Source organism: Ricinus communis, chromosome 8, assembly GCF_019578655.1.
Source record: "Ricinus communis isolate WT05 ecotype wild-type chromosome 8, ASM1957865v1, whole genome shotgun sequence".
Classification (NCBI taxonomy): domain Eukaryota; kingdom Viridiplantae; phylum Streptophyta; class Magnoliopsida; order Malpighiales; family Euphorbiaceae; genus Ricinus; species Ricinus communis.
The window spans coordinates 1,943,715-1,957,065 of NC_063263.1; the positions used below are offsets into that span (position 1 = coordinate 1,943,715).

The 13,351-nt window shown below is 28.9% G+C and overlaps 1 protein-coding gene across 1 annotated transcript; it reads right to left on the minus strand.

Annotated features, from left to right (window-relative positions):
- Positions 1–941: 941 nt before the first annotated feature.
- LOC8282960 (glycerol-3-phosphate acyltransferase 3) lies at positions 942–8,426 on the minus strand. The gene is given in 12 exon segments (NM_001323761.1): positions 942–1,209; positions 3,853–3,951; positions 4,056–4,175; positions 4,821–4,906; positions 4,998–5,094; positions 5,173–5,260; positions 5,624–5,720; positions 5,885–5,980; positions 6,851–6,950; positions 7,221–7,339; positions 8,097–8,154; positions 8,269–8,426. Coding segments are annotated over 12 exon segments (1,128 nt in total). The 5' UTR covers positions 8,388–8,426; the 3' UTR covers positions 942–1,160.
- Between the last annotated feature and the right edge of the window lie 4,925 nt (positions 8,427–13,351).

Below are 13,351 nucleotides of genomic sequence, written 5' to 3' on the forward strand. Positions count from 1 at the left end.
AAAATATGAAAATATTTTTAATTATCTCTTTTATGCAGAAAAAATACAATTTCAAGTGCAAGTAATATAAACAAAATAAAACACCAAAAATATATGTACAAAACATGCATATTTTATATTTATAATTTGGCATTCGACAAAGTTGGATATATTTATTAATTATCTATTTTTTAAATACTGCTTTTTTACATTTTTATTAAAATACATTACGATTGTTTTTAAATTTTTATTTTATTATTTTATTAAGAAATAGCTAAAAAAAATTTTAAAAATTAATACTGTATTTTTTAAAAAGACTAAAAAATTTATATTTTTAATATTTTCATACAGTAAAAATAAAATAAAAAATTTACACCGTATTTTTATTGGAAAAAAAAAATATGAATATTATTATTATTTTTCTACTATCAATAAAGTTCATGTTTTGAACTTAGAACTATGATGCATTATGTCTCTAAATCCAGAATATAATTTATTTACATCTTATTCCCCTCCCATGAATAAATAAATTAAAATAAAAGCTTTACACATCAATTGTGAAGACACTTTAGAAGTCGAGCTAAAATAAAATAAAATAACAACTGCTTCTGCTAAGCCTTTTGAACACACAACTGCATAACCACCACAGTTCAAGTCCCCATGCCAAAACCTCCTCTGATAGCAACGCAAAGATGTTATGGAACCAAACTCCGTGAAGGAACAACTGCAGAACGGCCATAATTATCATTGTGGTGCATATGTACAACTTCACATCATAATTCCTATTAGCTTAACAAGTCAATCGTGAATAAGAACAAAATTGTAATGCAGGGCAGGTTCCATTCATATACAGGAAAACTGACATTTGACTTGCATCAGAAACTTTGCCTAACATGCCCACAAAAGTCGTGCATCCAGACATGCTCCAGGCACAAAACTGTGAAAGAAAAAAAACAACAACAAAGCGTTTCCCATGGCCTTGTGTACCGATGAAAACAAAATCTATGAGAAAAGAACGGTAACATCAAGTTTTCTTAAAATCTGCTTCTACTTTAAATCCATTCCCTTACAGATTGCTACAGATCGAAGTCTGCAATTGAATTACAAGGATGACAAGTGCATTATCATGACCCTACTTGGTTAAACAAAACCACAGAGGACCCAAAGCACAAATATATATATTACTTCTCCTCCAGGCGCCGTAGCACTGACTCAGCAAAGCTTTGTTGCCTGACATACAAAATGGCAGTATTAGTTTGATATTTAAGAAGATTAAATGGAGACTATGATCATCCAACTATTTCCCAGCTTTAAAACTAGTTGAACGATATTACATATCAAACAGATTTACAGACGTGCAAAGTCTAGGACAATGGCAAGACTTAGAGTTGGAAAACTTGTTGCATTAGTTAAGAGTGAAATCATGTAGATGAAAGTTTACAACATATCTTGCATAAAAAGATGAATTAGAGAAACTTATATTGCAAAAAGACAATGCTTATATCCTGAACCCCGGACCATGTAGCTACATGGTCCAGCCTAGGTACACACGTGCTCAAACGCTGACGTGCATCAGATTTTGGCGCTGATGGTGCTTTGTTTTTTAAAGAACTTATGTTCATTAACTTATGTTTATTAATCATGTATTGAATGTTCACTTTTTAAACGTTAAATGTTCATTTTTTGTTAACTTAGTTTTGTTGAAAAGATATGTGTACCACAATATGAATATTTATAGATAACTTTAACTTGAACTTTTTTTTTTTAATTCACCAGCTGAAATTACAATTATGTTATGTGCCTATGAATGATGAATTCTTATGTCAATCACAAAAAAATTTCAATATATATTATAAAAGTAATTAATATAATTGTCATACAGAATCAAGATCATTTTTATCTAAACATCATATTTCAGTTGAAAATATTGATGAACATTATATAGACAGATAATGAACATTACAGTACCAAATAATGATCATAAGATTAACACCGATGAATAATACATGAACAAAATAAATATGAATAATAACCGTAATAAATATTAAGTTCACAGATAATTAATGTTTAAATACAAAGAAGATTATTTATTATATGATATTATATCTAGTGAACATTATACATATAGAAAAATGAACATTTTAGTACATGTAAATGAACAAAATAATTAATACGTATCTGGTCGAATAAAATTTTTTGACATGTATTACTATATTTTGACACTGGATTTTTATTTTGGCATATGTATTTAGTATTGACATATAAAATTCAAGTTTACACATAATTTCAAGTTTCTTTTTCTATTAATTTATTGATAATTTTTATGTTATTGTACTAATAAAATCTTAAAATATAAAAATTCAGAAAGATATTAAAAATTATTTAATTTATTATTACTTCTAAAAATATTATAAATGATTATAAAAAAATAAAAATTCTATTTAATTTATATTATTATTTATAATCAAATAATTAAGGCAGTCGTACAACATGCATAGACGACTACAAGTGACGAATATAAAATCATAATGAAACATGCTAACTAATAATGAACAAAATAATAAATATATATATATAAATGAAGAAGGTTTGTAATTTAATTTTCATAAGTAAAATAAAAAATTATAAAATAATAAAAAATGTACATCCTTAATCTATTAAACAAATAAAACAAACATACATCTTAACTTAATTTAAATAAATAAAATAAAATAAATCAAATCTAACTTATTCTAAAACAAATCGTCCTAGATTTATTTATTTATAATTTATTTTATATTTACTAATTTTAAAATTATGTAATACTCTTAAGAAATGAAAGAATTAATTCATTTAGTCTACGTGGCTTAACTTTAAATAATTTAAAATAATCTAGAAAATTCTTTACCTTATTTTAATAATTGTACAATTAACAAAATTAAAATAAAAATAGAAAAAAAAAATACTAGAATAAACGAAAGAAAAAATAAATTAAAAGGTTTTAAATCAAGCAAAAGAAAAAAAAGTACAAGTTTGGCCCAAGACCAATACCACAACCATTTATAAATTTGAATGACACGAGCAAGAGGACATCACTAATATAAGCGATGCCGTTTAGACCCTTAGGACCACGTAGCTACATGGCCCGGGGTCCATATTATATTTACCGCAAAAACTTGGGTAGGCTAGCACATTATTTTTAAAAGTGAGACCTACATGAAATTAAGTGAATTGAAAGGGGAAGCTATAAGTAAAAAGCAAGAATAATCGGATATGACTATGATAGGTGGTCCCATGTGAGAAAATTGCTCTAGAAAATCTCCATGCGCACATGAAAGACAACAGCGCCATATAAGATAAAAATTAATACAAAGAGACTCTATAGTAAATGTACGTAATGGATGGACCAGGCTATAAACGAAAAGAGTTGGAATAGACTAGTGAACTGAACTAGGCTATAAGACTGAAACCGAAAAACATTGGACTGGATTTGTGAATCAGATTGAGCTCTAACAATAAAAAAATAATTGGACATAGTTTAAGAGTTTTTTTCAGTAGGATATGTACAAGGTATATGTTAATTTGATCCTTTTGTGATACAGAATATGTATTAAAATTTTTTAAATTAGAAATTAAATTTTTTAAATATAAATTATTTCACTCTTTGCGCTAGAGGGTTAAATTTAGTTCTTATTATAATTTTAGGGGACCATATTATGATATGCTAGTATCAACCCTTTTTTTTTTTTTACATATTTGTAAATAAGACTCAGAGAAAACTTTTCATAGATGTTCCTAATGTAAATAAAACTAAAGATGAAAAAAGAATAAAAGCAATTATATTTTCCAAGTATCAAGAGGAAAAAGCAGAACGGTGAAAAGTGTTTTACTTACTTTCTCTCTCTATGTTTTGGGCTAGGGCGAGAATACTTCAGATATCCATCCCAAGGAACCTTTTTAAGACCTGCTCGTACAGATATTATGTCCCTGACCCTGCATAAAAGCATTCAAATAGAACCAACGAAATTATGACAATGATTTTTACAAAAGAAATTTCTCACATTTGCTAATTGCAACTTAGAAACAAAGTAATTTACCTCTCTGCAAACTCAATGGGTGTTTCTCCAGGTCTCAGATTTTGTGGCTCCAAGTACCAGACATCACAAACAACAGCCCATGATGTCATAAGTTGCAGCAGATGCGTTGTAAAGGACTGCCTGCAAAATTTGTCATATATTGGCAGTGCACTATTATCACCAAAGTGCATATTAACCCATCTTGATGCATGATGCATATGATTTAGTTATACAGTAATATAATACACCTGAATCTTTAGCCTAAAGAAGAGAGAAATATACATGGCATTTGTCAAATAACCCAAAACTAACATATCAGAATGTTTAACTTTGCTATATGTTCTCCAGCATCATGTGCACTAAATCATTTCGTTAAGGCTGTGGAAAATGTGCAGAGCAGTAACAGCAATTATATTTGTAGACCGCTCATTCTCAGCTGAAGCAATGAGTAAAAGGAAGGTCCACTATGCAATATGTTAAAAGAAACTTAAACATATTAAATGCTTAGGGGTAAAGAACCAAAAGAAAGATACACCTTCAGGAGCAAGATTCGGGGAAAATTTTTTTTTTTCTTTTTGAAAAGTTCATGTAAGATATCTCAGATATGGTCAGTGTCTTCTTGTGGTTGAGCAAAATGAAAACAGTTCTACTTAACAGCTTCAGTCTTGTTGCAAACAACAATAATTTTAAAAACTAATGATGCTAATATGGGTAAGCAAGATGTTTGCAGTATATGTTGAGTTATGACTAAACCAAAAATAAGAAATCACAAGTGAAAATTCTTACTTCCTGCTGTTCCAAAATGCATCAACAAAAATTTTATTGTATTTGATTGCAATTGGGCAAACGGTACACCCCAGTTCAAATGCACCCTATGCATCGGAAAGGAAACAAAAGTTCATGAAAAATATAAGCACAAAATAGTTTCAAGGAACATAAAATTCTCTCCCCAATTCCCAATACCTTCTTGAACATCACAGTATAGTGGTTATTTACACAAGTCCCTTCAGGAAATATGAGAAGGGGGTTATTGTCAGCACCCTGAACATGGTCCCTTAACCTGAAAAATTCAAATTAAAATTCTGAACATGATGCATACATCACTGAAAAATTTGTTTCCTAATGCATTTACACTTACTTTTTTGCTACAATTTCGCGATCTTTTGCCTCTGAACGGTTGAACCAGATACAACCAACACTCTCTAGTATAGTGCTTTGTAAAAGTCCTACATAGAGCAAAACAAAATTTGATTGCTCTCTTGCACTCTATTCATTTAAAAAGCCACAAAAAATTAACCTAGTGTCAATCATTTTAGATTGTATACCGTTATTGGTCTATATACAGAAAAGCTTGTAGAAAAGTTGGTGTTCTACACATGAGTCATTTCAAAAACAAACGTGCACACTATCGTATGAAACTCTATTATTGTCTTTCAAAAATGATATAAGATCTACTTGGAGGATTTTATCATTTTAAATAATTCTTGGGTAATTCTTTTTTTCTTTAACTTACCAAAACAAACAATAATCACTAATAAGAAACATTACTTCAAACATATTAGTCACACATGAAGTCATTAATCACTTACCAACCCAACCAGGATGTTTTTGCATAATAACAGCAAATGCAGTCATCTGCTCTAAGACGATAAAATCAATCATGGAGGTATGATTAGCCACAAAAACCTGCTCAATCAATGATAAATAAGTGCTATTAATATGTAAATACATGCAAATTATTTTTAAAAAAATCAGATTTAAAACTGATAATAACAGAAAACATCATGTGGATAAGCAAATAATGAATTGCGAGCAGGCATCCATCTAAGAAAAGTAAAATTCCAGCGAACCTGTTTAGGTCGAATGCTAGGCCGTGGCCCATGGTACTTGACAACTCCAGTCCATGATGCCACAAAGAAGCTGCAAATTAACTCCACCAAACACCTCTAGAAAGAAAATAACAACAGAAATTCAGTCCAAGTCAAAGTGCAAAAGCAATTAAATGTCAATTTCAGAGTAGAAAGAAAAAACCAAAACCATAAATCATTAGGAAGTAAGCTTCTTTTGCTGTATGTAAATCACACTAACCTGGAAAAAAATTATAATAATGCTTGATCTACTCACTCCTTAATTCAGTAGTTCTAATACTAATCCATTAAAGTATGCACACACATGAGCATTCAAGAATAACTATTAGAATGACACAAGCAAACTTGTCCAACAAATTACAAATACCAGGTAAACGAACTAAGACAAAGAGTTTTTGCCTCCTTCCAGTTTAGTTCTTTGATAAATTAAGTCGCCCTCTTCAAACATAGTGATTAAGTAGGAAAGAGGAAATTTATAAGATTTTATATATTTAGTCCCAGTGTAGATGCTGGATGACTATGGTTTTAGCCCTTTCCAGAACATACAATATAAAATCAGGGACTCCAGCCATCAAACTTTGGTGATTACCATGTTTGCTGTTGTATCCTCATATACTGACATCATCTATGAACTATCAAGTTGCTTAGGCATCTTAATGCACTCTTACATGTTCCACAATGATTAATGCATCTTCAAAAAGGAAAGAAAAAAAAATCTGACCACTACATAAAATATTGTATGAATTAATTTCCTGATAAGCACAAAATTCTAAGATTGCAAAATTATGGACTTCTGAAATTCTTGAAGTAAAAAGTCAATGAACTTAAACTTAAGACTAAAGGAAACAAAAACAAGACAATAAATATTAGAGTATTCAAATGCAAAAGAGGTACAAAAGAAAAAGTTGGGCAAAAAGAAAGAAGTAGAAATAAATTATTCATTGGCACCTCTAACTTTTTCCTCAACTTCTCATGTCCTTTCAGTAGCAAATGCACAGGAATGTACGCTGAAAGAAATATTATCCACCCTATCGTCAGCACCAGAACCCTGCAGATTTATGGAGAAACATTAGGTAGTAAAAATACAACAGAATTTCATCAAGGTAGAAAATTCTATGGTAATCCACCATCACAACAGCATTCTCTAGATGCCCAAAAATTCTATAAAAACACTTCGATAAAATATCTCATATTTGTATAAAGTCAGGAACAGATGCCAACAAATATCTAACTTTGCCTCAAAAAGAGTAAGCTTCATTTTAATAACTCATAAAAAGCAATACACGCAGAGTAATCTCTTTGGAAAGTAGAACGAGACCTGACAGGGAACAAAATCCCATATCGAATCACAACACCACAACACCATAGGGGAAATAGATATATATTCCAATTCCATGGTTCAGGAGGATTCGACTTGAAACATCGTGTAAACGAGTCCTGTTCAAAATCACCATAATGTTAAAAGAAGAAGGCAAAGAATAATTTAACCTAAGCAGACAGAAAGAAAAAAAATACAAAATAATCTGTTAAAATCCCTCCTAAGCTTCTTTCCTTTTTTTCCAAGGATGAAGCAGTATATGAATGCAAACCTATACCGAATGTAATGGAGTTGATATAGGTCACCCCAAGTAGATTGAGAAGGAAGCTTACTTGAGTTTTGAATAGAGTTTTGTATCAAGAAATGTTCAGTCATTTTGAATCAGCTAGCTTTAGATAAGTGTATCTTTTCACACCTAAAAATATACATCTTTTTTAGTCTAACTCGAGAACAGAGAATTACACTAACAAATGTCAAAGTCTGTAAGAGTGAGTGTGGAAAGTTCGATTGAATTCTATTTGTGAGTTCTTTTGTTAGGAAAGCTCATAGTTGCTAGAATTAAATTCTTTCAACTCAGAAAAAAAAGAGAGGGGCATTTTGAAAGAAATTAAATGACATGGTTTTGCAAGAACTCAACAATTGAATTTTTGCAAATAATTCATCCCAAACAAGCTCTAAAAGAATAAATCCATTCTTTTTTCTACGCAATTCTATTGACACTGAGAAATTTAACCATGCTTACCACTTTATCTACAGATAGTCGAATTAGGTGACCTTTTTTTCAACACCTTTTATCTTAACAACCAAATAAAAATTCATACATACAAATCCAATAATTAAGAAGAAGAAGAAGAAGAAGAAGAAGAAGAAACTCACATCAACAATTGCACCAGCTGCTTCTGTTAGGGCTGGCGAAATATCCAGCAAATCACGCCTAAACAAAAAAAAAAATCCGAAATTGAAAAAATAAAATAAAATCAGAAAACTAGAAGCTTACAATTGCAAATTGAAGAATCAAAACAACAGAAAGAAAGGAGAATTAAATTACAGGCGGAGCTTGCCGTGAGGTTCATGAATAGAGGATCCAGAAGGAAGATAATCTTCGATATTAGGTCGATCCAAGTCCAATTCTGAGCTCGATGAGTTTAGTTTACCCGCAGTGCTCATTTTTCTTGGGGGATTAAAGCTTTTCTGTTTGTCGTTAATAATAAAGCTGGAGAGAGGAGTGAAATGAAATAGTAAGGAATAAGGTTGAATTTGGGTCTCCAACTTATTGCTAAGGTTCAATTTAGCCCATTCTAAACTTTTAGGCCGATTTAGTACAGAACTTGTTGTTTTTAGCTCAAATCACCCCATAGTAAAAGAGTGAAAATCACTCTCCCTTACACTATGCATGGCAATAAAGAGGAGATGAAAAGGAAAGGTATTTCAAAAGAAAAGGAAGGGAAGAGAAAATATTTATCCTATTATGTTTAATTATATAAAAAATTTCATTAAAGAAAGAAAGAAATTTTAATTAATTTTAACTTTTTTATTATAACTATAGAGATACCAAAAAAACTAATTATATTTTAATTTTTTTCATTATTTGAGACTTTTTACACTTCAAGTTAAGAGTGTAATCAATTTTAATTTCTACAAGGGGAATGAAGAGAAATCATTATCCTTCAATTCCCTTCCGTTTCTAAAAGATTTTATTTTTCAAACACGATTAAACTAATTCTCCATTTATTCACTTTCCTTCCTCTCAAATTATTCTCCATCCATGCATAATACTAGAGAATAAAAAAAATTAAATATTTTAAAAACTATTTTTATAATTTAAAAATATAATAAAAGCAACCAAAAAAATTAAAAATAACAAGAATACTACTATCAACATCGCCATAAATACTACCACGAGCGCCGCGGTCACCGGCAATAGAAATAATAAGAAGAACAATAGCAACAAAAACAATAGCTTCAACAATATCAAGAATAATAGCAGCAATATCAATAACAAGATTCAATTGAATCCAAATCAGGGAACCTCTCTTTCTCCCTTTCTAATAATCTAATCCAAATCAATACCAAAATCATAAACTATCCATACCGACCACAACCTCCTCTAATGTTGCACTCCTACCGTAATCGCTGCTAATGCTAACTTTTATAGTTGTTTATGATTTAGAAGAAAAAAAAAAAAAGCGTTAGATGGAATCAAACTACTTAATCATATTTCAAAAGAGGGACCATCAGTGAGGAAACATCATCAATTTCTATAAGGTCTTGTTCTGCTTGTTCCAGTAGAGGAAATTTGCAACTGAAGAAACAAATCTCATTGCTACTAAAGCTTTTTAATTTTTCAAATAATTTATATTTCATATTATTGTTTTAGTTGAATTTGAAATTATAGAAATTATGGAGAATCAATTTTTAGTTGGTTTATTGGGTCAAACACCTAGTGTAAAACTTATTTTATTCATCAAGAAAGATAGAAAATATTGAGAGAAAAGAATAGTTTGATATCTTTATTTTTTATTCTTTTTAATTTCTAATTTCATTTATTATTTTAAAGTCCAGTTTACATACTTTATATTTGGAGTGCATTTCACGCTCCATCAAAACTTAAAAATTAGGGATGATTTTAGCAAAAATCATTAAATTCTGTGCTAAATTGATTCAAAAGTTTAAAAAGGGTTTAATTGAACTCTCACAATAAGTTGGGCAAATTAAACTTTCTCCAAATAGGTAATAATATTTAATAACAATAAGATATTAATTTCTGTCTCTACGCATTCCAAAGCGATGCTGCGTTTGTAACCCCTTGTGTGTCCTCCTGCGCCAGCTTCCCTGTTTTTTTTTTTAACTTGTACACCACATCAGGCTTATAGCTAACTTGTGCGTTAGTACATGCATCTAAATTTTAATCACTTCATTTATTCAACTAGTTTTTTTATCAATAGACGGTACACATACATATTAATTACTTAATTTATTATAAATAATATATAAAATAATATATAATTTTAAATTTATTTATATATATTAGTGCTAAATAATAATAAAAAATTTATAGTAAATTTATTTTTAAATAAATTTATTTATGAATATAAAATTTATATTAATTTATTTTTAAAAAGTCTTTAAAATTTAAAAAAGTTATTACATCATTATAAAATCTTTTAAAATCTTTTATGTTTAAATCACGTCAATTACTTTAAAATTATTATTAAAGTTTAATTATGAGTTAATAATTTGTTATTTTAGATGATAATACAAGTATAATATTTTTATTTTAGTTTAAGCTCCAATTGAAGATAATAATTATATTTCATAATTTTTCTATATAACTTCAATTCTATTGTTAGAAAAATATTTCATTAGTAAATTTAATAAAATTATATAAAATTTTAATTAAGAAATTATTAATTATTTAAATTATTTTTATTATATATATAATAATTTAATAACTGAAATTCGTTATCGTTAATGCTGATAAAATAAAATATAATAACCATTAAAATTTAAAATTATAAAAAAGTTTCATATAGTCTTTAGACTACAATATTGATCTTTTTTTTTAAATGAATTAACCAATGTATTATATTTATAAATTCATTAACTTAATTATTAGATTTGATTTAGTTTAAAACTTATCAAATTCAGAATTATAAGCATTTTCAATATTAAAAAATATAATACATTAGTTTGTCATAGATTTTAGATTACTGTTAATATTTTACAGGTCTATGATCATAGAAATTGATTGTTTCATAGATAGCGTTACCTAGACCTCAACCTTCGCCATCAATGTCGTCGCTCATAAAAAGTTTGCTCAAATTGATTAAAAAAATAAGAAGTGTTGACGGCTTCCACCTAAAAGTATGTAGGTAATTCATACTCATTAAACATAATCCTAGCCATCTTACCAAAAGTTCTATTTTTTCTCTCTACAACACCATTTTGTTAAGGTATTCTAAAATATGAAAAATCATGAGAAATATTATTTTCATCATAAAAAGTTTTAGCGCCATGACTGTTTTAAGGAAGGTTGAAGTGTGGGTAACGCTATCTTTGTTAGCGCTAGGGTGGTGGAGTTAGTCAAACCTAGATGGAGTAACTGGCCATGGCTGTTTTAAGGAAGGTTGAAGTCTGGGCAGCTATTTATTTTAATTTTTTGATTTTTTCAGGGACAAAGGAAGGCTGAAATCAGTAGTTTTATTTTTTTCTTAATTTTTTTATTATTTATCATTTTGATTATTTTACTGACTAAAGTTTTGCTTTTTTTCTCATTTTGAATATTCTTAAGTTTTCAATTTTGGGATTTTGTTTGAATTTAGGATGTTTGGATAGTGAGAAAATAAAAGAAAAATAGTTTGAATTTAGATTGTTTGGATTGTGAGAAAGTGAAAGGAAAAATGTAAGAAAAAGTAAGTGTATTGATTTTAATTTTAATATTTTTAATTTTAAAATGAGGACTAAATGGCTTAATATTATTAGTCCTAATATGATGATATGTCATGTTATAATGACATGTGATCTCTTTTAAAAAAAATAGCTAGTTAAATATGTCACATTATATTTTTGTTTATCTCTTAAATAGAAACTAACGGAAATAGGTTTGGTGATACCCTAATTAAAATCTAAGGGGTTTAGTATTACAAATTGAAATTTAGACATTTTGTGATATTAGGCCCAAATTTAAGAGACCATAAGTGCCATTTACCCATTAGATAATTCAATAATTATAATCGCATATAAACTAATAAAAAAATTTAAAATATTATATATTGAGTATTTTAGAAATTTATAAGTTTCCCCACAGATGTCTAATCTATTTAAGAATTTACGTCAGACTCTAGAAAGAATATTTTTTCGAATACTCAACATAAAAATAATAAATATTGAATAAATGTGTAATATTTCATTGGTCAAATATTTATAACGAAGCTCTTTATTATGATGCTAAATGGAAAGGTTATTTGTTGTATATTCTCAAATTCCTTACCATGGTCACTTCTTATGTCCAAGCCTTCTATACCACAACCATGACTTTTCACCAATGGATACAAGACACTCAAAAGAAGCATTAGCAATTTATTGTAACTTTAATAATGTAGGTATTGCAAATTTTTTCCTCTAAAGATTTTCTTGTCACTCCCTAAGGAGGTGACTTAGCAACCTTTAGAATCAAATGTGACTTTGTTACTTTTGTCACATAATTGACTTACACTCATGAGTTTATGCTTCAAACCATCAACTAAAGGCACATTATCAATAATAGGAGAGTCTTTCTTATCAACGGACTCAATACCTACAATCTTACTTTTAGTATTATTTTCAAAAGTTACCTTTTCTCCATTGATTTTCTTCAAGTGTGAGAAGAGGCTGACATTTTTGGTCATATGCCTTTGCATCAACTATCCATATGTCAATCATCCTCTTTCAAACTTGACTTGAGGCATATCTATAAGAGCAAAATTAAGTGTTTTTTCTGTTAGGTACTCAAACCATATTAGGTTCTTGGAGGTTAGTCATAGAAGTCTCTCCTAGTTAGATATATGTCTTCCTAACATTGCAAAACACATTAATATGCCAAAATCTTTTGCAATAGTAGCATTGTACATTAGGCTTGAATTTTCTTTTGTTCACATGCCTCTTTACTAGAGGTTTGATTCTCAACACACCCTTTGTTTTATTATGCATACAAGAACATATTTTAGGTGTGTGATTGAATGCATGTTTCTTATACATTTGTTCTTTTAGGCTTAGCCTTTGGAACTTGTGGAGCTCTTTTCTTTTTTCTTACGATTAAGAGCTTTGGTGTATATTTTGGTTTTTTTATCAACACCCTCAATTGAAGAGGTTTGTGCGTTGAGGCCTTCATAAATTTATATATAAAAAGGGATAAGATAAATGATGATGCACCATTGAAGCCTAAACCATATTTGACCAAAAGAGGCCTTTGAGACATAAGTAATGTATCTAAAGCTTTCTTTCCTTTATGAAATTTTAAAATAGAGCCTCTCTACTCCTTAATCTCTAATTTTAAATTATTATTTTCTTTTAAAAGAGATTTTAAATATGAGGTTTGAGATGACAACTCACTGAAAGACTTCTTTAAGTTATCATTTGAAGATGTAAGCAAA